The sequence below is a fragment of the Anser cygnoides genome, chromosome 8 (assembly GCF_040182565.1).
Source record: "Anser cygnoides isolate HZ-2024a breed goose chromosome 8, Taihu_goose_T2T_genome, whole genome shotgun sequence".
NCBI lineage: Eukaryota > Metazoa > Chordata > Aves > Anseriformes > Anatidae > Anser > Anser cygnoides.
Window position 1 is genome coordinate 4,420,267 of NC_089880.1, and position 24,371 is coordinate 4,444,637.

Here is a 24,371-nt window from a genome sequence, read left to right on the forward strand (position 1 = left end):
TCCTATGATCAGCCACTGCTGGTGTTGGTCCCAGAGCATGGTTACCTTTAATGCAAGTGTATGCAAGCAGCAGGTTGCCAAACAGGACTCTTTCCCCCAGTGGTTAGTTCAATAGGCACTTCCCATCCAAAAAAACATCGATCACAGGCTGCCCACGTGTCACCCTGGTGCCCCAGGAGAATTACCATACTTCTGCTGCAACAGTTGCCCACTGCATCAATGCCTTGCCAGCAGGTAAGTCACAGGTCACAAACTTCTGTCTTATACACACACTAGTTCAGGCCTCATGTGGGAGAAGTCCCTGCAGGGAGGCTTGTGAAGGACAGACATGAGAAAGTGAGAGGTAGAAGAGCAGATAGAGTAGAAACTGAGAAACTCAACTAGCAAAGCTGAGCAATAGTCTTTTGTAGCTAGATCTATCGTACAAATCAGTTGCATGCTTAGCCTTAGGATTACGTCTTTCAAGTCTACTTACCCACTGCAGATAGTACGTAAGTTAGAACAGAGTCTGGCATGTATTTTAACTATCACAGAAGCAAAGTTTACATTAGCAGGTACTGGCCTATCTCAGACATAGTGCCAACTAGGCAGACTGGAATCTATTCATGCAAGAGTTTCTACACTACTCAGGTGGTATTCCAAGCTTCAGCTGTTTGATTTCAGGTATTACTTTCGAGTGGTTGCACTATCAGGTTACCCTTCTCTATTATACATTAGGAGTTTAAATTAACCTATTTGGCATTAGTCTGTGGTAAGGTAGCAGCAATAAACAGCACCTCTTTTCCAGCTGATCTGCATGAGATTTCTGTTACGTTCTTGCCAATCTGTACTCTTCATCTTGTACTGTGAGTTTTTGTGTGTTTTTTTTTCCAAAAAAATATGAAAGTTACATTAAAATAACATTAAGGTTTACTAAGCCAACACTGCAAATATCAGAGTTACTCATTCAGTTTCAATTTGGCTCCCTTGTATATTTTTTCAATTATAATATATGATCTTTGATATGATTTTAGACAACTACTTTAAAAAGACAGGACAAACACTTTGCAGTCAAAATAAAAGCTACCATGGTATCTGAGGAAGATACCTACATTTTCTATTTGAACTGCAGAACAACTCAAAATTGCCTTAAATCTCCAATCCTTCTTTGGAAGCAGGAGAATAAGAGGGCTTCTACAAAGGAATTGATAGCAGTGACACCTCTGCACATAATACAGAAAAAAACATTTTATATGTGTAAAAGACCTTTCCGTAACACTTATTACAAGCAACATTTTATTGAACTGAAAGATTTCAAAGTTTTAATTTTTTGATTGAGTGAGATTTAAGTAGTATGAGTTTGGAGTCCGTTTTCTTCTTGTTCAATGGGGTCAGGGATAACGAGTTGTTTGTTTTAATATTTTTTGAGTGGGTTGCTTTTGGGGGGAATATTAGTTGGGTGTTTTTTTTTTTTTTTTGAGTTATTCATACTAACATACTAACTTCATTAACTGCAAACCCGTGAAATATCCATATAACCACACTGTTTCTTATTATTTTGTCATAAAACGAAGATTATGAAAAAAGGTGAACCATTCATCAGTAGCTCACCCGCTAAGCAACAATGAGGGCATATTCCTTCTTCCATTCTTCAGAGGGAAAAGAATCCAGAACAAAGAAGAGCCTTAAAGCTTAGTAGCAACTATCTAGATAATGAGAACCTAATAATTGCTTTCAAACTGGATAACAGGTTTTAGCTGAGTTTCAAAGCACAAGAATATAGGAACATTGTTTTTAAACAAAGCTTACCTTTAATTTCTTATTTAGTTTACAGCAATATCTGTATAACATTGCCAAATTTAAAGGTCCAAAATCTGCATAGAAACTGGGAGAAAAGAACAAAAAATGTGTTATTTATACAAAGTGCTAAGCAAATTTCAGCATGCATGCTGTTGATAGTTAAAACTGTTAAAGAGTAACTTTTGGGGAATACCAAGTAAACAATATACATAGGGCACCAGATAAAACCATATATAGATTCATTTAAGAGGAAAATAGTAACAGTTAATTTGAAAGCATATGTAGCTTCATTTTAAGGTGCTGTAGTAACTACCTTTTCCATTATATGCACACACATTAACTCTTGCCATACCCAGTCTGGGTTTGGCTAAGACTACAGAAAAGGAGAGCAGAGGACTTCAGGATGTGCTCTACTCTCCTTTTAGCCATGCTGCTCTCATTCTAGATACACCCTCATCTCAAACAGCTATAGAGCCTGTATCATTAGATACTATGAAGAAAAAGCAAAATTTTATTAAATACAATTTCCGCTAAGCAGTAATGTCCAATCTTGGTATCTCTCTGAAATTTAAATCTATTTCTTTTTTATTCCATCCTCCATTATTCCAGAGACTACATATTATACATACACCGTTTACACAGAATGTGTTTCCTTTTTGATGCCCAGTCCTCTCGTCTCTAAGCTCTCTCAATTTATTATTTAATTAATGTTTTCTCAATGTTGTTCTTCCTTTCTTCTAGATTTTCCTCAAACATTCTCATTACCCTTGAAGCAGCAACTGCTGCCCTTTGGATAAGAGATAATGGCAACAGGCCATACAGGAAAATTATTGCAAAATAAAAGTTCCCTGTAGGGATTCACAGTGCTTTTCCTAGCTAACCCTAAGAGCTACACTTTTTAAGGCTTAACACTTTATTAACATCCCCCATACGTATCCTCTCAAACAAAAAAAGACCAAGCCCAGTAAAAAAGAGACAATTGTATTAGCCTGATTGCCGTTCAGAAGGAGCAGCCAGCCTGCCACACCAGTGTTATTTCAATATCATCTACTGTACAACATCAAATAACAATATAAGTGCTTGTTAAGATTCAGTTCATCCCCTTCGGTACAAAACATTAGGACATAATGCTTAAATACAGAAGCTCATTAGCTGGGTCAAAGACTAAGCTGTCCAACTCAGGACTTTATTTGTAGGTTGCACAGAAGTGAAAATTTCAGTGGCAATAAAGCAGTGACTAGCTTTAGATTCCACATCTTTTCTAAGATAAGACTGGCAGATATGGTCAACAGTTACAGGTACTTTTAGAAAAAATATTCTGTTAAGTTTTTAATTGAGACGAAATGAAGCGTAACACGTAGTTCCTATAATACAGCTCTGATCAGCCTAATGATAGATGAACTGTGTATTCAGTTATAATGCACTGAAAAACTAAAGCCATGCTTTAGGATAATGAATTTTCATTACTAATTATTTGCTAGAAGTACATCAGTATGAACTCGTATAATCCACTTTTACCTTTCAGCATGATTAAGCTCAAACAGGAACGCAGGAAAAACACGTGAAAATTAATTTACAAATCAATTTATACACAACAGACAAATTACTTACTGTTTTGATGGAGGCAAGAAAAAGATACATTTATTCAGTCAATCCATGAAGTAACAGGGTATTTTTTATTTTTTATTTATTTTTTTTTTTTTTTTTTTTTTACAAAATAGACCTATTCAGATTCTCTCATGAGCCAAGCTAGAGTTGTCATGATCTTAAACTGACTATTTCTCCATCATTTACTACTAAGTACATTCTGCTTTCCTTAATACAGTAAAAAAAATATCAGTATTGAACGCCCTGGTATTACCACTGTTTAATACTTTTCAGAATCCAAACACAATCAGGAAGAGAGGGTATTTTTGGTGAGTGGTGCACCACTATTACACATACACCAAAAAAACCCACTGTCGTCTCCCAATTCATTTGCACAGCACCACGTAGGCAGTATAAACAAGCTACTGACCTCACTGATACAGTGTTGTTGCGGTTGCATGAGGGAGAAGGTTTATTTCCTACACAAATAATTTTAACTTTTTCTACCAACTTTGTTAAACTTGAATAAGCTTGAATGTCTTTAATGGAGCTAAGTGAAACAAGTGTTTCACAATTCTTGAAATCAAACAGTACTGAAAGATAACAAAACTCTGTACTGAAGTCAATGAACTCTGATCCACAAACCCCTTCTTCTATCCTTAAAACTAAATACAATTTCTGATAATTTTTAACAGAAGAGTTTAGTCTTATCCACTCATTACTTTTAGTATAAAAGGCCATTTTTTCCTTGAATTCAAGACACTTGATCCTGACTCAGAGAATTTTCTTCTTAATAACAGAATTTTGAGAGAGTGAAATATAAGTGGAGATGGGAAATTGGGATGGAATAGCGATGAAGAGAAACAGCACACCAACTCATCCTTTAAATTAAGGAATTTTATCTGGTAAAAGATAAAATACAATAAATCAAATCTGATTAGTTGATAGTCACTGGTAACAATCTATGCAATACTAGTTCATTTATATTTCTTTTATTGGTAATAGATCTATTGTATCTAGATGTTTTGTAAGCATTTGAATGCAGTAAGAAATTGGGATATCTCTGAAGCTTAAGCCAGTTAAGACAGAGTCATTTACTACAGAGGTGGGAACAGAAGGCAAGTAGAGTATTAATCTACATTTAATTATATTTTGTTTTAATCAAATACCTCAATGATAGGTTAAATTATTCTTTCCCCTCATCCCATGGAAACTTATTATCCTTACACTTCTCCAACTATGTAACAGTAAAAAACACAGATGTACTATATGAATATTTAAACAATTTACTTCATAAATACTAACATAATGCTACTTGGGAGCAGTAGCATAGATTTCTTGTATCTGTATTCTCCTTAGAATCAACTCCTAGAACCACCCCTTCTTGTCAGTTCTTACAGCATATAATTTGAGTTACTTGGTTACATAGGAACTGCTATTCACCTGGAAAGGCCAGCCCAGATGAGCTCATTAGTTCACTCTGTCATGCCAATACATCCTTCCAAGGAATTTAACAGTGAAAAAAATGTAGTCTAGAACTCTTTGGGACAGTAACTTGTTTCTGATTGCAGTTCTATGCAATGCCACATGAAGGTGCCATCAGTTAGGTCAAGCCTCGGGCACCTCTGCTGCATGCTACTTTTTACTAAGTATTTGAATATGGCCGACCCTAGCACAGCAGCAGTGTGATAAACAGCTTTCATATCCTGAAGTATTGGATAGAGCCTGATAATGGTCAGCGAAGCCAGACAGTCTTTGAAATGAACTGATAACCCCTGTGCTAACATCACAATCAACCTATTTATGGCCAAGGTATCAAGTTATCTTTCAAAGATAAATTGAACTACTTATATTTTACCCTAGAAACCTGATAGTGAACACAAACTTTTTGCCCCGTAGATGAACGTGCTAGAGCAGTAGTTTTATATTGCCACTCACAAATTCTGTGATACAGCAACAGAAGTATGGAAAAAAAGATAGTAGATTGCTACTAGAAGATCTATTTCAGGATTCTTTTCTCCATGCCAGATCAGTGTAAGTTCAGTGTTACTGCTACCAAACACGAGGATGTGTACGCATTCTGGCATCCAGTAGTAGGCATTTCCAACAGTCTGGATATGGTTCAAACCCTAATTATCATAGTGGAAAAATAATAGGACAGATCCACAAAGTCAGTTCTAACAGTGCAATAACGCTCAGAGGGGATGATGTTACTTGCATGGCAGCTTCGTCAGTTTTTGAGTTAGTAAGTTGAGAACAGGGACACAGTTCAGCAATTGCAATCGCTTCCTGGAGCATGCTCACCAGAACTGGAGCACTACTTTCTGTAAGAAGCTTGCTCTCTTGGACACAAGCAACTGTGTAAAAGTCTTTTTCTACCAAATAGGAGCACCTCAAATTGGCTGCTATTCAAACCAAAAATTAAACCATAAGGGCTTTAAGAACTAGTAGAAATGCCATTTCCTAAATACAGGATTATACTAATTTGTAAGCATGGTACAAAGATCCTGATACTTGTTTAGCTTACTATTAAAATTAAGTAGTGAGACTAAAATAGAATGAGGGATATATATATATATATACACACACACATATATATATATATATATATAAAATCTCCATTTGCTTTTCTCCCCCCCTTTCCTAGCCTGGATTTCTAGAACATTCAGACAACTGCACTGCCAGGTCTTCTTTGCTCCCATTAAGTAGTACAAGAACCAGCCACCAGCAAAGAGGCCAACTGTCTACCGCAGATAAAGGCTCCAAGCCCTGAGCTGAACACGCCTGAAGTGCAATAGTTTCTGGATGAAAGCCAAGAGGATTAATCCACATATTCAGTACAACCTAACTCTGCTGGTCAGTAAATCTTACCTATTTTTTTTTTCCCCCCATTACTTTTTCCCAAAGTGTGTTCTACCTTCCCACTTCTCAAGTGCATGAACGAAGGTGGGATGCCCAATAGCACATGCTGTCTGCTCTAACCCCACCAATGCCAGTAACGGGTAAATTGCTGGCAGCTTTCTTATCTGGGCCAAGGCACAATCCCTAATGCTTAATACTACTTAAGGATTGCACGCTTCTGAATGACAAAGGAAGATACAGTGAATACCTAGAGATATAACACCCCACTGCTTGCATCTGAATGTAGGAATAATGCCGAGGGTCCGGATTATGCAAAACACCAGGTACTCAGTCTATTTCTCCTTCATTGTTCCAAATCCTCCTCAGGATACCGGCTCTTCAAAATCCAAAAAGAGATCATAGCACCAAATTACAGATAATTAAATAGCTACTCCAGATGCACGAGCTTTTCATACAATGCTCCTCGATGCAAAGAACATAGTATCAGTGAAGAGCTTCTTCCATAGAGTTTGACCATAGAAGATTCTTCAGATTATGTTAGAAAACTACTCTCTACAGAAAATAAAAGCCTTCTTAACAGAGGCCAAGATTTTTTATGTTTTCTATATTAAGCTATACTCTTGTCCAATAGGAAACGGAAGTCTACAAAAAAAGTTATTCTCTTCCAGTCCCCAGTTGCTGCTAACAAACAACAAAATATCTTCAATGCTTTTGACAATTTATTTTGTCTTCTCCATGTGAATCACAAAATTACAGATGGCTGAGGTGGGAAGGGACCTTTAGAAGTCATCTGGTCCAAACCCCTGCTCAAGCAGGGACACCTACAGCAGGTTTTGAAGATCTCCAAGGAGGGAAAATCCACATCTCTGGGCAACCTGTTCAGTGCTCCATCACCCACACAGTAAAGAAGAGCTTCCTGATGTTCAAATGGAACTTCTTGTGGCCCTGTTGATGTCCACTGCCTCTTATCCCAGTACTGGACACCACTGAGAAAAGCCCAGCTCCATCCCTTTTGCACCCTCCTTTCAGGAGTTTATAGACTTTGATAAGGTCCCCCCAAACCTCCTCTTCTCCAGGCTGAAGAGTCCCAGCTCTCTCAGCCTCTCCCCACAGGAGAGGTGCTCCCATCCCTTGAGCATCTTGGTGAAGAAGTGAAGACATGACTGTATATAAAATTTAATTTGTACTGGAAAGAGCACCCCAGGTGTTAAGGGGCAGCACTTTTCAAGTTTCAAATATAAAGGTATGCCATTAATTCATGTCCTAAGCAAAAGTTGATATTCCCAGATCTCCTGATTTTCTTTGCATTGAATTTAATCCCTCGATTTAAGATGGAAAACAAAAAAGCTACAGTACTTTCTTAATAGCTATTTGTAAGAATTAAATATAAAAAGCTGATGTTAGCATAATGAAGTTTCTCCGTTCTGTATGTAAATTCATATTGATAAAAACTTAGGAAGTTCCTTAAATGTAAGTAGTGTTTTGTGGACTTTAACTCACTAAGTTATATTGGTCATTTGATAGCGAAGTTCAACTTCTCATAGGCTTCTGACATGAACAAGGAACTCCCTGTTCTCCGTGTGAAGTGACAGGTCTGTTTGTTGTAACAAGGCTAAGTTTAAGTTTTCTTTTTTCCTTTCAACTGATATAGGCCACAGAAGGCTAGAGAAGTTCAGGTTTCCTATGCAAGTACCGTTATTGGATAGCCATAGAAAAGAAGCATTTTACACCAGTCAAATAAGTAAGTTAACCCTTACTCTTACCACAGGAAAGAGAAACTGCTTCTTTGCATAAACACATCCTACAAGTCAAAGTACAACGATTACTCATTAAATGATGTTTTTAAATGATGTTTTAGCTTTGAGTCTTATTTTATGGCTGCTCAAACCAAAAAATGTACGTAACATTAAGACTGCTGTGAAGTGGGCAAGTAACACTAAAATTTTCGAGCCATGGTATAAAACATTGGATGTACAGGGAATGTCATATTATTACTTTTAAAGCTGATCACAAGATTTCAGACTAGACCTGCAAAAGCTGTTTATACAAAAGATTTGAAGTTAGAAGAAATAACTGAATAAAAACATAATGGCTTATGAAAACTGCCAGCACAATTTACCAAGATGCTATTCCTGTTTCTAATGAACTTTTATTTTTGTTTTCTGAGAATTTACACAGCAATAAAAAGGACATAAAAAGTTGCTTTGATAAAAACATGTGAAAGCCAAGTTAACCAGTCAAGTGTAATATTCCTAACCCAGATCTGTTTACTGAAAGGTGAAACATGAAAGACACTATTCTTAGAGAATAAAAAGCTTCTTACTCTTGCCTAACTCACTAATTGAGGTCTTGCCAAGCAAGGCTTGTGTATTTGCCAAATGACAGCCTTCATCAAACTGGGTTATTTCTCATTAACTCCATTTTCCTGAAGTAATAGTTACCTGCGCTATATTACTCTGAAAGACTGTATTCTCCTGTAAGTAGTAATGCAGACTTCCTCGGGAGGGACCTCAGAGTTTCAGAGAGAGACTGACAAAATCTTACAGAAACAGAACAACTGGGAATAAAATCTTAACAATTCAGAGTTGCATTAACTCATTCAGGTTTCTTGTTCTCTTAACCGAGGAATTTGCATACCCGCTCTTCCCTAGTGTGATAGGTTCAAGGTTAAATTGCAGCACATGTAACTAAAACAGTGACAGTTCTGCGAGTTCCTTGTCAGCTAATGTTTGAGATGTGCCTAAGCGCATTTAAGGCCTTTTTTAAAATTTCTAAAAGTATGAATGTTTAAATAATACAGTGTTATGAATTTATTAAAACAGCTGACAACTTCAAGTGAAAACTGAAGGCTAAAGTACTCAAGATTACATAACCACATTTTGGGTATAACCTAGTGATAAATCACATGACAAAACACAAGAGCAAGTCAGCATTCAGCAGAGCAAAACTTCCAAAACCATCAAGTTTAGTGCTAGAACTCTTTTCTTTAATAAATCACATATAGTGTTAATTTACACTATTATTCCCTTCTGTCTCATCAAGAGTGAGAAGAGGAGGGAAAAAAAGGAAGTGAGGCAGGAAGGAAGTTAATTACTCTGTGACCCAATAATATGCTCTTTATAATCAGACTAACAAACCCATACCCACATATGCCTGAGATTTTTAGATCAGATGTTGCTTCCAAGAAAGCAAACTGCCCCCGGTAAAGGCAGCTGAAGAAATTTAACACTTCATGCTTGGGAGTTATTGCTGAAGATAATAGAAAAACAGCCCAAAGAAACGCAGTTTACTTCCATGCGCAGTGAAATATCTTTGTAGTCACTAGTATGATGCATCTTAACATGCGTCATATTTGACACAATAATATGCATCTTAAGTCAATAATTGACTGTGCTAACAAAGTTATTTCACAGGTGTTGAGGATTTTGTGTCTGAATGGACATCTTCTACCCACATAACAATTTGAACAAATCTCCTACTCACATAACAAATCTCTTCCACATAACAATTTGAACAACTCATTTGATTAAAAAGCAGAAGTGGACAAGAAATTTTGATTGGGAAGAACAGCAAAGGCAGGCCATTTTGACTCTAGAAAACACTGTTCTGAGCTACAGCACTTCAAAGATTACTTCCAAATATTCATTTTGTTATCACTTAAATATTTCTATTCTCTTCCTCAGAAAGGCTGCATTTTTAAGAAAGCTAGCAGGAAATCTGATTTGGTGTATGAAGTTATACCCTACTACTACTTAGAAACATCTCCTGATGTCAGGGCCTGTCTTTACTGTGTAGCCTGTGAAACAAAACAGACAAATATCATCAAATTGATGGACACGACCGGGAAACTACAGCAGAATCAGCATTTCCCTATGAACTATCAGATTTGCATTCTATTCCTCACTTTGCCCCTAGCTTCCCAATTTCAGAAAGATACTGACAAAACTATAAAACTGTAACCCTACCAACACCTACTTTTACTTCCCCAATAACACAAATTTCCTTGAAGATGGGAGTGAGAAAAGGAAGAAAGCTTGAAATCAGATATGGTTTTACCACCAAATATTGCATAACTGATAGCGATGCATGCTGCGTTACAAATATCAATGGAAAGCTTAGTACCGTTTATCTAGAAGAGCTAGGTTATTATACAGGATGCATTCATACCAGCCAGCAACTGTCACTTAGTTTCTACTTCATATTAAGTTTTACTATTGGAGAGTACAACAGGAAGAGTACTGTTACTGTATCAAATATGGATGATACCTTTAAAAAGGTCCCAATAGATTAGGAACTATGGATTCAGAAAATATACCACAAATTATATGTCCAAAGTCCCTAGAAGATAAAGGAAATGTGACTTCCTTCCATTATCTTGTAAATATACATGGTATTATTATACATTCTGGTGTGTGGTTAATTGACACATGGATTAAGGAATATATTTATTTAGTTTCCTTCAGTGATTGTTACAGAAAATATTTGCAATCCAAACAGTAAATTACAAAAGTTAACTTTGAAGAAGGATCATCAGGATCTCCTTTAGAAGACAATGAAGATTCAGAAATGCGTGTAGAAAATAAAACCCAGAACTTTAAGATTTGCATAGAAGATAAGCTAGAAACAAAGGATGATTAGTTTACACCTCCACAGAAGCAACACTGAAGTCACTGGAGTAGGGTACAGTTGATGCTTGTAAGTTTTTCAACACATGGGCAAAAAAAAGTTATGTTTAAAGACATAACTAGAACTTTTTCTTGTTCCACTAGAAAAGTCTTGGTACTGCAGCAAATCCTTTGTCAAGCAGCTATAGCTACCATCATGGATGGAACAGCTGAGCTGGGAACACAGTGTACAGTGACAACTCTGTGACCACAGCATAGGGCTATTACTTTATTTGTTCAGTGTAATTATTTCATGTCTCTTAGAAGTACTCTAACTACACTCAGTTTAACTGTTGACCTTCTACATGCTGTCAGAATCTTCCAAACACACGGGGCTTTAACTTCACAGAATACTTTCTCTGCTGTTCTAAAGCTCCAAAAGCCAACAGGAAGTGCTATATCAAAACCATTAAAATAAGTTGCAGATGTTCTTCAAAAGCAAATTTAAGCTTTGCATTCTGTGATTCTGTATGAAAGGTGATCATTTCATACGCTTGATAAAGGAAAACACATAGCAAAAAACTTTTGTGGAGTATGAATATATGAAAGTCTTCTATTAAAGACACTGTTTACAAGGCATACTTAATCTAAGAGATCTTTTCCACCTTATAAAGCAATCTTACAGAGGTCAACTATTTTACCCTAGCTCAACTACAATTTAACTGGTCTTGTGAGCTTTTTTTTTCCTATTTAAAAAAAAAAAGTTAAACTAGCTTCAGACAGGTTATATATATGTTCAAGCTAACTTATACCAACACTTCATCAAAGTAACTAATAGGGGAGTAAAAGTACTCTACAGAATACCGAAGAAGCAATCCCTTTTAACATACAAAACGCAACAGATGAAAGCACTTACTTTTCATAGACCAGTTCCTCATCAGTACAGAAGTAGTGGGTGTTCACCGTGCTCTTGGGTTTATTCCGCAGAGTGGCGAAGTACAGCCGGTCTGAAAGACAGTCGGGGGCTGCCCTCGGACCGGACCCAGAGCCCGGCGCTGCGGCGGGGGGGGTCCCAGCACGGCCGGGGGGCAGGGGAGGGGATCCCCCACGCGGGCAGACACCCTGCGAGCAGAGGGGAACCCAGCAGAGGCGTAGCAACAGGTGCCGGCCCCGCTTCTTGCCGGAAAAGAGAGGAGGAAGGAACTACTTAGGCGTTCCCCGCAGCAGCGGGGCAGGCGACTCGCGAAAACCGCAAGGCGAAGGGGGGCAGAGCCGAGCGGGCCCCCGACCTCCCCAGGCTGCGGCAGGGCCAGGACGGGGCATAAGCCGGGGCTCCTTCCCGGGGGGTCGGGGCCGGGCCGGCTGCCCGGCCGCACTCACCTTTCACGAACTCGGAGGCTCCCCCCAGCACTTCGGCGGCGGCCGCCACCGGCTCCATCTTAAAGAGGGCGCGGAGCAGCGAGGCGCGGGGCGGCTCCGAGCTCATGGCGGCCCCGGGCGGCGCCGGGACGCGGTGGCCGGGAAGCGGCCCGCTGCCCGGAGGGGCCACCCGCTGCCGGCAGCGCCGCAAGCCGCATAAGAACCGGGGCGGAGGCGAGAAGCGGCTCCGGGACGCGGCGGGCGGGCGGGAGAGCGCCCGTAGGGACTCGGGCTCCGCTCCGCCCCCAGCCCGGAGCCGCCCCCGGATAAGGAGGCAGCGGGCGGTTACCAGGCGACCGGCGGCGCGCTAGCAACAGCGGCACGGGGCCTTTGTCTGCACCGGCCCGGGGCTGAGCCGAGCCGAGGCGGGCGGCCGCCCTTAGCCCCCCCGGCGGCTCCGCCCCCGCCCCACCGCGCAGCGGCCAGGCGCCCCGCGGCGCTTCCTTCTCCTCGGCCTGCCCCGGGGCTGCCACTGCGGAACGCCCCCGTGGGGCAGGGCAGCCCCGGAGGCGCCGCGAATACTTCAGCGGGGGGCGCCACACGGCCCGGGCGGAACCACCGCCGCCGCCCTGCCCGGGCTGGGGCGTTCGGTTGCGGGGTTCCCGGCCCGGCCGTCTCCGCTCCGCCGTCTGGCCTGATGGACAGGCAGCGCCGCCAATCCAAAGCTGCTCTGCCAGCCCTCCGGCCAATGAGCGGGGCGCTGAAGAGACGGCCGCTCCCGGGCACGCCCCCCGAGAGGGTCTCGCCCCGGCGGCGCTGCCTTCCCGCCTCCTGGCCTCGTGCCAGCGGCCGCGCCCTCAGCTCTGAGGGGACCGAGGCGTCGCGGAAGGCGTCCGGCGGTAGAGGACTGCGACATGCGGCTCCGACACTGCACGAAGCTCCCAACGCGCTAGGATGAGTTGAGGGCTCTCCCCGAGAAGTAACTGAGGGGTTAAGCAGCGGTGAAATGTTTCACGTGCGCTGCCAGGGCTGTGGTAACACGACAAGAAGGCACCCGTGGCTTTCTGCTTGAAGAAAGATTTGACTTCTGGCAGTTGATTCAGAAAAGCTGAATTAGCCTGTTGGCTGCAATTAACCTCCTGACAGAGAAACAGAAGCATTAAAAGCATTGGAAATGCCTTTCTTCCACCCACCCCTTCCAAAAGAACTTGTAAGTGCCAAATAGAGCAGACTGCTCGTCTCATTCTCACACCTATTCAAGAAAAAGGTAATAAAAGTGAGGTAATCTGTTAAAGAAAAATGATGCTATTCTTCCCCAGAGGAGAGAAAAAAAAAGTTGAAATACCTTAGAAAGACGTAATAATGTAATATGCAGCTCTGAGGTCCACATTATTATCCCCATCTTTTCATAACGTAACCTAGAATCACTCCCAGTTCACATACTTAATTCTAGTGTGCTTGCAGATGAGGCTAAACAGGAGTGTAAAACACTTTTGACTCTTCTGTTTTTAATCTAGTGTCATAAGCACATGATGATACTTAAAAACTTTAAAAAGTGCTGAAGTGAAAACACTTTTTCAAGTATTTATTTTTGTAGCTGCTTATTTATTTTTGGTATTGGTTCTAATTATTTTGTACCTGCATTCTTACATTGTTCTTTTCTTTTTTTCTTTTCTTTCTTTCTTTTTTTTTTAATAGCTCCAGAACTAATATTCCTAAGTATCACTCTCTTTGAGTCTGGTCCTATGAGCTTAAGCAAGGAATTTCTTTCTTACTAGTAAGTACTATTCTGTACAACATACTTGCAAGACTGAGACTGTAGCCTTCAGTAACACCACATTAAGTAAAGGTTGCTGGAGGGTATTTGCTTTCCATGGAAATCAATGTGTTTATCTATGTTGTTCTATATGGCTTTCTCTTGTATTTTTACCTGTAATTAAAACAAATACTCAACTCTTTATTTACAAGCAATGTCTTGGAGTAGAAATTCTCTACAGGGCAATATATCCAAAACCATACATTATTTTTACTCAAACTTTCATTACAGGCCAATGCAACACACATTTCTAAGTGCACGCCACATTGAGGGGAATATGCATGAGCAGTCTCAAGTTAGCTTTAACTAAGGTATCTTGGGCAACAGAAGCAAAGATGGAGCTGTTTAACAAGCTACATTCCCAGTATCTAGAATCCCTAGATAGTTTATGCTTAAGCCTGTTCCTTGTAAACATATCTGGCTAGGTTAGTATATCTAGAATGCATATGTGACTGGAAACTGAAGACCCCCTCTCAAAAATTGTTTGCAGACTTACATACCTTTGGCAAAATAACAAATGTTTTGGTTGCATACAAGCTTTTCATTAGTGGCAGTTAGCTAGAACCCTAAGCATAGAAAATACTCTTTATCTTTCTCTTCCTCATGTAAAACTATATCAAATAACCTCCATGTTTTTTTTTTTCAGTTCCAGCATTCTCTCATAGCTTTTATAGTAGGCTTACACCTTTTAAAATGCTTTCAGAATGTTTTCATCTCATTTTTTTCTTATTATAATTATTCCAATTACTATTTTTAATGTTTGACACCATGTATCAAGGTGACAGTGACATCTTGTGGCCTTTTTTTTTAACTGTAGGTAAAGCAGCAATTTTTTTGAAGTCCTCTCGTATAATTTTAGGACTATACCCTGTTTAAAAAATGTAATTTTAAGAAACCAACTTCTCCTTAAATTAAAAATGATTTTTTTTTACAAGTATTTCTTAAATAGGTATCTTAAGACGCCATTTAAAAAAAATCTATATTGCATAAACACTAATTTCTACAGAAAATTCAGAGATGGTGATGAATCTGTTCAGACTCCAAGATATTTCCAAGTGACATCTAGGTAATCTCTTAGAAGAGCTCATCAAATACATATTATTTTGTTAAAATATAAATTAAATGTTCAGTAATATATTTGAGCACAGACTTTCAAGGCACTTTTATAACCGTCGATGGACAAACACATTATTTGTAGTTACCAACAAACAAGTTAAAAACAAACAAAACCCCTTTGGTTCCTAAGCAAAATGAATTATAGCTAAACTTCAAGTCCGATCTTTGAATTTGCTTTTCTGTTTAAGATAACTGCTTACTGCTATGATTTTATTATGTCTTTTTTACCCCTTTTATGTGAACTTTACCTAAATTAAGTGAACGTATGCGTCAACAAATACCTAGGGTATTTTAAAAGAATAAGATATTGGTACTGCTCATTCATATTGAAACTGTGAGCTTACTTTAGACATCTAACAATGAAAACTTGGTCAATAATGTGAAAATAAATACATAACAAACCTGTTTATATTTTTTTATTTGACAATGGTACAAATTAAATTTACAAGTATAATAAAAGCTTGTTCGATTAATTCCTTCACTGATAAAGAGCTTAAAAAAAAAAAAGCTCCAAACCAACCCCTTCTCCCCAACAAAGAACCCAATACTAAGATTTGGCTCAGTTGACAGTTCACTTTACATTTTAAAAGTAAGGTAAACAGTATCTGTGACTCTTCACAATTTCAGTTAATACTGCACAGAACAAAAATTACAGATGAACAATTAAGTAAATGAAATGCAGTACGTTACCTCTATGAAAGTTGCGTTTCTGGAAAGGTCATAGATCTATTTGGATACTACTTATCACTACAGCACAGTAATTAAAGTTTACTTTTCACTATTACAAGAAAATTAAACAGACTTTACATTGCCAAATTAAGATTTCACCCCTTAAAACTTACAAAAATACTAGGAAGACTTCACTGACGATAAAACAAATCCTTTAACATTGATAGAACAAGACAAGAGTCCTCCGCTCCTCCCAAAGTAACCCAGACTCCACATTCAGAATCAGCTGTAAAGAACTTGTTACATTTTTCAAACATTGCTTTTGTTCAGCTGAGCAGCTAACTGAAAACAGGTTTGTCCTATGTTAACATAATATTTCCAAAACTAGAGTCCCAATATAACAAAAGCTATTAATAATAGCTGTTTCTTGCCTGAAGCCACATAATTCAGAGACCAGTAATAGTCCATCCCTGCTACATCACTGTACTTTAGAACACTTATGTTTTACCCATTCATTGTACATTTTAATTCGGTTGCTAGAGCTACCAAAACAGAGATGAAAGGAACCAAAAAGTCAACATTCACTTGAAATAGTAGTTAAAAAAAAAAAGCAGACCTGTAATATTACAAAATGTACACTCTGGAATAAATGTAGAACAGCTTATTCTCATCAGGAACTGTAAATAAGACTTGTTTTATTTTAAAAAGTGAGAATTTTCTTGGGAACATTTTTGTAACAATGCGCATGCAATATAACAAAACAAAACTAAGTACTCAAGAGAGTATTAATAAGACAATCTCGTTTTCTTTTGCTTCCCTGCGTATATGATTTTCATATTTTATGTATTCATGTTTTTGTACATTTCCTACTGTTAGGTTTTACCTTTCGACTGTCTGCAGTGTTTCAGCAACTCTAGGCAAATTATTAATAGGAAAAAGCCATATCAAAGAGATCATTTTTCCACTGTCTCAGAAGGAGCAGTTACTATAGGCAACGATTTTAGGACTATCTCAGATTAAGGTGGGGTACTCTTCTCCTGGCTTGCTTTCATAGCAGCTTCAGAAACATCTCAGAATACAGAATAACAGCTTATATACAACATTCAAAAGGATTTTGTACAGGAGCCTAGAAGCATGGCCAGCCGTTTGCTGCAGCCCTTGTATAGTTTCACTGGGAACTGTTTGGAGGAGGAGGAGAGGGGAAGGAAGCATCTAAACATGTAACTATCAAAAATATTCCTAAACTTCATTTGACTAGATACGTATATTAAAAATAATAATAATAATAAATCATGAACACTAAGGGTAGGGGTGCATTTTTGTCTGCAAGTTTCTGGAGAAATGGCCTAATTGTAAATGCTTTTCAGGTGAAGGAAAGAGGATAATTTTATTATAACTGAACATTGGTATTTATTTTTAAAGTTTTCTCAAAACCTTCCTTGGGGGGTTAGTAAGAAAGGGGGACAAAAAAATAAAAATTAAAAGCTCTATGGAAAAAATTTGGAGGCTACAATTAAGGATGGCCAAAATGCAGTAATTACATCTTCTCTCCTTGCATTCAGTACAATTCACTGAGTATTATTTAACATCTAACCCCTTAAATTCATTGGCTTACATTTTATTTTTGTGATTGGCATAGTTAGGAAAACCAAACTGAGAAATCATGATATTAGAATATTTTAAAGGCATGCCATCATAAATATTTACCAGTTTATTTACACAGTAAGATCTCTGTAACAAATGCTCTGCTCGGTGCCACATTCCGGAGTAGCCGCTGTTAGTGTCTTTTTCTAAATTTCTTATATCAACAGGTTTCACAAACACTCCTGAAGGCTTCCCTGTATGCCTTGCTACCAGAAAATTCATGGCAATATCATCACAATTTTGAGTTTCATCTATTAAGGCATAAACGGCTTCTGGCTGTCTTTGAAAGTCTTCTAAATACCCACTATGAAAAAATGCTGCACCAATAAGAACCATAGAATATTGATCTCCATTTCCAAATCCAGGGTTCTGCAATTCAAAGCTGCCATAACTGTATACACCTGAAGGAGTAGAAATGTGCTTTCTAGGTACAAATCCCACTATATGCTCTGGAAATTGCTGAAAGTAAAAAAGAAATTTAAAAAAATTAAAATGAAGATGACGCTGTGAAATAAAAATGTTATACATCTTTCATGAAAACTTATGCTTTTTCTTTTTTTTAATGGGAGGAGCATAAGATTACTGCCAGTAAATACAGAGAACACAGCTGTTGGCATATGCTCCTTTGATCTACAGAAATGCTGCACTTAAATACAGTTTTGCAAACTTAACACGATATGCCTCATTCCATATTGTATAGCATTAACAAATATCTGTCCTCAATTTGCAGCTGTATACTTGGCACAAAAATCAAATTTTACAGAGAATCTCTTAGATATACAGAAAAACCAAAGCCTCTTATTTTTTGTTTTGCAGCCTACTAGCAATTTAAATTAATTCAGCAATTGGCAACTTCTGTGTTCATGTACAAGAAGAGTTAAAAATCTGAAAGTTACAAACTTTCAGGTATAACTAATGTTGACGAACATTTTGGCAATTTCTATTATTCAATGTTTCAATCCTTTTAAAATCTAATTTTACAGCTAGAAAAACAATGGTAGAACACTGTGATATAGTATTAGTCTAATTAAAACCATTAATCTCATTTGTAACTCATAAATACTGCCTGCCAAGGAGCAAAACATTACCTGCCAAACAGAAAAGGCAAAAGCAAGGTCATGAGCACTGACTAGTGTATCATCATCCATCATTAAAACAGCTGAAGGAAGGAAAAAAAAATTTTTTAACTTAGCAAAGGATTAAAATACATGGGCACAGTATGCAGTACAGAATTTGACAAGTTAGCTGTGAAACTTCTATAACCATTTAGCTAAATTGCAGACTTGTATCATAACTCCTTGAAAGCAAATTCTGAAAACATACTTAGATTTCAAAGCTAAAGCAAGGCTGCAGCTCTGCAATAACTGGATGAAAACCTAAATTTTAGAGTATTTGCCATCCTACAACAAAATTCAGGAACCTCTGATCACCTGTAGTACAGCTGGACAGATCTTTGTTGGAAAACTTTGGAGTGTTTCACAATGCAACTTCAAATTCTACTAACCTTGTGTAAAATACAACTAAAAAGGATTAAATCTCATATACTGAAGAATGGTATAAGGAATTTTAAGCATAAAATTTTACCTATCTCCTTGCTATTTCCAAGTTCGAGTAAGCAAGCCTAATAAATCATATTGAATGATGCCAATGCAATTAACTATGATCGAAAAATCTTTGCCTTAAATTTTAGGCAAAAGGCTATCAGAAAATTGAAAAGAAAATTATCAGAAAATATCATTATCAGAAAATAATGAAAAATTATATCAGAACTCCAGATGCTTTAAGGCTTCTAATTTTACAGTCAGCACAATTGTATTACAGTAAAACAAACAAACAAACCCGCTGGGGAAGCTGAAGTTTCTAGTGTCTGCCTAAAATTCATGGTTTGAGTAGCAAGGCATGTTAGGAAGGGGGCAGTAAATAGAATTACCTTTACTAATCATGAGTAAGATCAGGTCTGTAATGCAACATTTGGGTTTTTTTTCCACTTGAAACAAACAGGACTTATTGTTGTGCTTCTCCTGGAAAGAGCTTAGGAAGAATATTTAGATGAATAGCCAAATACTTGGGAAAATATTATTAAAAAGTATGTGTGACTTGAGATAGAAAGCTGGACAGTTAGGGAGGGGAGTTTCTCTGAAGAGTAGAACATGCTTGAGAACTTTGTCTTAAAATGATGAATTAAATCAAGTCTTTGTCAGATAGCTTAAGACCAAATTAATGCAGAGACTCCACAAATATGTGCACTATGAATTTCAGTGAACTACCTATGTTTGCTAGACAAAGCAAATGGAGAACAGACAAAGTTGCAAAGGCCTATGAAATGCATTTGACATCCCTTCTTTTTTTTTTTCTTACTCTTAATTGACAACTTCTAGCCAGCTGCTTCTGGTGGTGATGGGCATCTAATACTATAACACAAGTTCCTTCTGTATTACCTACATTGCATTAAGTGGCCCAACACTTCCATGGATTCATTACATAGTATAACTCAAACCATCTCTCTTCAGAATACAGATTTTGAGTATGAAAATATTAGTAGTAATATGAACTGCTGATTACCTTTTGTTTCCAGCTCGGGGAAATTCTGGAGTCTGTTCCTCATACGATTTACAGCTTGAACTTTAAAGACAACAGGGACAGGATGAGGACCCAAGGAATTCCACATTTCCTCTGGTATCTTCTCACCAATGTTGTTCCACACAACAATCACTTTATGTAAATGGGGAATGGCTTGATAATGATTTAAAAGCTTTAGCAGTAAGTCAGTTCTATTGTATGTCTGCATAATAAGAGTAAATGAATCCAAGATAGACTGACTCTGGGCTTTGGGTTCCCTTCGCAAATTGGGCATTTTGTCATCTTTGATATTGGGAAGCAAAGCTGTTAAAGCACCTGCCACAAGAAGCAAGACAATGATCACCACGGAAGTGAAGCGTAGTAGGCGGATTCCCATAACTCGTCCTGGAAGTTTACAGAAGTGAAAACACCTTTAAAACAAGTAACAGGAAAGGAAAAGTTATTAATCCCATGTACAGCTACCTCCCTTACTTGCGCAAAACTCCCATAACATAAACTTTTGTTTAAGTAAATAAATGAGTGAATATGTAAGGAGGATTTTAGAACCTGAGACAATTAATTTCAGCTATCACGGCAGATACTTCTGGTACTTGGTTTCTAATGTTTACATGCTTTTCACCTCTGCTTTTTTGGGTTAACTCTGAATTTCCTCATTTTCCAAAAATTAACTTAGATTAATTCTTTATCTCTATATTGTTACCATCTCTTATTTTCTCAGTACTGTGTTTTTGAGTGAACATTTACATACCAAACTCATCCAGCTGAAATTAGAAAACAAATTGTACTTCCAGCATTGCAGGAGCCTCGCCTTAGTTGTGAAACAAAAGGGAAAGAAGGTGCCTCCTCAAGTACACAGACTGTGGAAAATACGGTTCTGATCATACTAACTGAAGCTATCACACAGGTAGGGCAAAAGAATCATGCCAAATGAAGAAACGTAGGGATGTGGGAACATCAGAAGCAGCTGTTCTGAAATCCAGAATCCAGCAGAAAGTGGAGGCATCAGAGGCTACGTGCTGTGTATTAGCTAACTGCAGGGTTGGGGTGCAGGGGTCAGCCTAATATAAGGCAGGGGTTTCTGGATCCTCCTGCTTTGGGAACTAAGTGGGACCTCTTACAAAGCAGCTCCTACAAAGGCAGTCTTGATTTTCACCTCTTAAGCAGTATTCCAAGTTCTCCAGACCTTTATGAATTGTAACCTCAGCGAGATCTACCAATCACTGCATTCCATGGTCTACACCTCAAATGATGCGTGATCCACATCTGTTCCTTCTCTCTACTAGCAAGATTGGTATGCATTGGGTAAAAGATAAAGAATCTAAGCTTACTGCTAAGTAGTTATTCAACTACAAATATCAGGTGTTACTCCACTAGTATGTTCAAGGCTTTCAGCTGGAAACTCTGGTTAAATTGAATGATCCAGGACAGTCTCATCAATTAAAATTTTTGACAGACTGACTTGTGTTTTTTCACAGAAGTTTTGATCTTTTTCCCCCCCTAAAGCTCATATATTGTGCTTGAAGATACGAATATAAATTACGTAGTCTAGAAAAACCCTGAACTTACCTCATTGTTGCCAGGTAAGACTGTTTTCTCCCCTGTTGTTTTTACAGGACAGTCGTTTGTGATCCTTGAATCTGATGGAGATTAAAAGGAGCCTATAACTAAAGATCAACAGTTAGCCCACATGCTACCACCATCTTTCTGTAAATTAACATTCCTGTTGATTACCAATTCACGTGCACATTCTTGGCAATTATCCAATCCCTTTTCCTATTGCTCAGCTGAGTAATTATTTCTGCCTTTCAATGAAATCTCCAGGAACAAATTATTATATTAAACCAATTGGTTAGAAAGAAAACACAGCACTTTTTTTTTTTTCTTTTCCCTAACCATTGCAACATCTCTGCATTCTATCCTTAGGGTCAGACAGAGATGCAAGAAGGTCTCCAGAACCTCACAGTCCATTACAAAGTTTACCAATCACCACTAAAATGCATCATTTGGCTACCATAGTCAAGCAAGTAGTCCCAGTAACAGATCTTTTCTGGCTCATCCCCTTCACATTTCCTTTACAAAGCTTAGCAATTGCATCAGAGGTTTAAGGCACAACATCTGGTGTTTTTTAACTACCTGGTCTGTCAGGTAGAGAAGGGAAAGCAAATATAAGTGTAAGCACAAAAAGGACGCGTGCACAAGATGCAGGACAGTAACCTAAGAAAGCTGTATAAGTTTGAGTTCCAGTTTTATCACTGACTTATTTTGTGATGCTAGAGGAGTCATTAAAGCTGTTTCCAGAAATTAATCACTAGTTTTGGTTGCTTCATTTTAGGTCATGCTTGATTTGTAAAGAGGATAGAGGAGCAGCAGTAGCTACTCAGCACTTCTTAGCTCCAGCATATCTTGGTCATATCTGCTTGGTCATATGTGATTTTGTAAAGGTGAGCCTCAAATTCTCTTCCCCCAGTCGCAACCTAGACGTGAGAGTACTTACCAATTCTACTATGATGATTAATTAGTAAAAATTTAAAGCACAATTCAGGTTGAAATTTAAGTGTTGTTTACTCCAGTAATGAAACCCCTGTTTCATCACATCCTTATGCTTACTCAATTACATACAATAGGCTGTAGCGATAAGCAAGAATGCTACTATGTACCTGCTACTTAAATGTCTTATACAGAACCTTTACAGTTAAGATCATAGCACTTTTCAGTTAGAAAGCATTGATTACTCTCGCCAATTAAGTTATGAAATTGCAATGCAACACTGACCACAAACATACACCACCTGTAGAGAACATCTTTTCAAACCAAGACTAACGGAAATAAGAACCGTCGGCCAACGTACAATATTTCAACCCTCTTTTCTAAAGAAAAATGACTTCCTGAGGGACCCCCTCCTTCTGGCGGCAGGACCCCAACCCCAGGGCAGGGAGCCCCGCACCGCCGGCCCGGCTGCCCCCTCACGCACGGTTTCGCTCCCGCGCGGGCCGGCCCGAGCCCCCCGCGCCTCGCGGCCCCGCCCCGCACCGCTCCGCACCTCGCGGCCCCGCGCTCCGTCCCGCCAGGCCCCGCTGCTCGGCCCGGGCCGCAGCCCCAGCCCGGCGCCAGCCCCGGCAGCGCCTGGGGTGCGCAGGCGCGGTCGGGCCGGAAGTGGGGCTGGGGAGGGTTGGGGAGGGCTGCGGAGCGCTGCCGGCCCCTGCCGGCCCCCTCCCGGCCCCGCTGCCGGCGCTGCCCGGCCCTGTCGCTGCCCTGCCCCTGCCCGTCCCGTCCCGTCCGTGCCCCGCCGGCCGGGCGCGCCGCCACCCCGCACCATGCTGCCCCTCTCCATCAAGGACGACGAGTACAAGCCGCCCCGGCTCAACCTGCTGCGGAAGGCGTCGGGCTGGTTCAGGTGAGAGCCGGGGCCGAGCCCCGCCGAGGGGCCGAGGTGGGCGAGGCCGGGGCCGCCCGGCCGAGGCCTCCGGCCGTGACCCGCTGTGTGTGTCCCCGCGCAGGTCCATCCTGGCCGACAAGACCTCCCGCAACCTCTTTTTCTTCCTCTGCCTCAACCTCTCCTTCGCCTTCGTGGAGCTGCTCTACGGCATCTGGAGCAACAGGTATCGGGCGGCCGGCGGGGGCGGCTGTGCGCGCAGGAAGCGGCGCCTCCCGCGGCTGCCACGTCTCCCTCCGGCGGGGCCGGGCCTGGGCTCGGGCTCAGCTCAGCTCTGCTCCGCTCTGCCCGACGGGGCCCCGGGGGCTGCCGAGCCCCCCGGCCCCCCAGCGAGATGTGGCAGCTCCCGAGGTGGCGTTCCTGTCTGGGGCGGCCGGCCCGGCGGCTGCTCGCCTGGCTGGGAGGAGAAGCCCGGCCTCGCAGCGAGCCCCGGGATCCGGGGGCTCTAACCGCTTCCCCCTGGCCGCTTGCCACGGCGATCCTTTGTCTGGAAATGGGAGCTTGTAAATGCTGGGTGGCAGAAACCGGCACCGCACCGACTGTCCCAGCTCTGAATGAGAAACGAGAATTAAAACCTCCAGGTATAGAAAAGTGGCACATAAATCCACAGAGGTGTAAAAGATGGCAGGGACTTGATTAAACTGGTACTGAAAAAATCTGTAGTAGAACATAATCAGGACATGTGAAGTAACTGCTGTATGGTGTTACAGGTAGAGAACAGATAACGTGGCATCTTCATCACGTGCGTTGTTCTCAACAGAGGTGTTATTTTATGGCGATACATTTATAAGTTCGTACATCAGTCGACTGCCATGGGAATGTTTTAAGCCCAACAATTTGTCCTTGCGTGTGGAATTCAAAGAGATCTTTACCAAAAGCTGTAGTATGGGCACAGATTTCTCGGACACTTGATTAGGAGTCC

The 24,371-nt window shown here is 40.0% G+C and overlaps 3 protein-coding genes across 8 annotated transcripts in view; 1 reads left to right on the forward strand and 2 right to left on the reverse strand.

Moving 5' to 3' along the window:
- CDC14A (cell division cycle 14A) overlaps window positions 1–12,471 on the reverse strand; it is a 55,939-nt gene extending 43,468 nt beyond the window's left edge. Inside the window, 3 exon segments of the mRNA XM_048066986.2 lie at window positions 1,789–1,864; window positions 11,749–11,839; window positions 12,213–12,471. Of these exon segments, the coding sequence (XP_047922943.1) occupies window positions 1,789–1,864; window positions 11,749–11,839; window positions 12,213–12,318 (273 nt within the window). The 5' untranslated portion in view covers window positions 12,319–12,471.
- Window positions 12,472–15,525: 3,054 nt separating this feature from the next.
- On the reverse strand, window positions 15,526–23,529 carry EXTL2 (exostosin like glycosyltransferase 2). 5 transcript variants are annotated; one of them, XM_048066999.2, is made up of 7 exons: window positions 23,057–23,163; window positions 21,583–21,653; window positions 20,332–20,400; window positions 19,999–20,058; window positions 19,367–19,467; window positions 18,525–18,595; window positions 15,526–17,895 (listed from the first exon to the last, which is right to left on the reverse strand). In XM_048066999.2, the coding sequence occupies exons 2-7, from the start codon at window positions 21,585–21,587 to the stop codon at window positions 17,404–17,406; spliced, it is 798 nt and encodes a 265-aa protein (XP_047922956.2). In that variant the 5' UTR covers window positions 21,588–21,653; window positions 23,057–23,163; the 3' UTR covers window positions 15,526–17,403. The 5 variants fall into 5 exon arrangements, 4 of the variants coding, with proteins under 4 accessions (XP_047922956.2, XP_047922952.2, XP_047922954.2 ...); XR_007164446.2 differs by having other exon boundaries at window positions 17,828–17,895; window positions 19,999–20,426; XM_048066995.2 differs by lacking the exons at window positions 19,367–19,467; window positions 23,057–23,163 and adding an exon at window positions 23,382–23,529 and having other exon boundaries at window positions 19,999–20,426.
- The window catches only part of SLC30A7 (solute carrier family 30 member 7), a 30,158-nt gene continuing 28,969 nt past the window's right edge, over window positions 23,183–24,371 (forward strand). Inside the window, exons 1-2 of one of the 2 annotated variants that reach the window (XM_048066993.2) lie at window positions 23,183–23,410; window positions 23,514–23,615. In XM_048066993.2, the coding sequence (XP_047922950.1) occupies window positions 23,331–23,410; window positions 23,514–23,615 (182 nt within the window). In that variant the 5' untranslated portion in view covers window positions 23,183–23,330. The remainder of the gene's footprint in view (window positions 23,411–23,513; window positions 23,616–24,371) is intronic. The other variant, XM_048066992.2, reaches the window with a different exon arrangement.

Bases quoted from the DNA above. Each gene is read 5' to 3' on its own strand.
- EXTL2 (XM_048066995.2), bottom strand. The intron at 18,596-19,998 runs GTAATCAGCAGT...TCCTTCCTTCAG, and splicing joins CCCCGAGCTGGAAACAAAAG to CTGTTTTAATGATGGATGAT. The intron at 17,896-18,524 runs GTAATGTTTTGC...TTTTACTTTCAG, and splicing joins TTGCCTTTTCTGTTTGGCAG to CAATTTCCAGAGCATATAGT.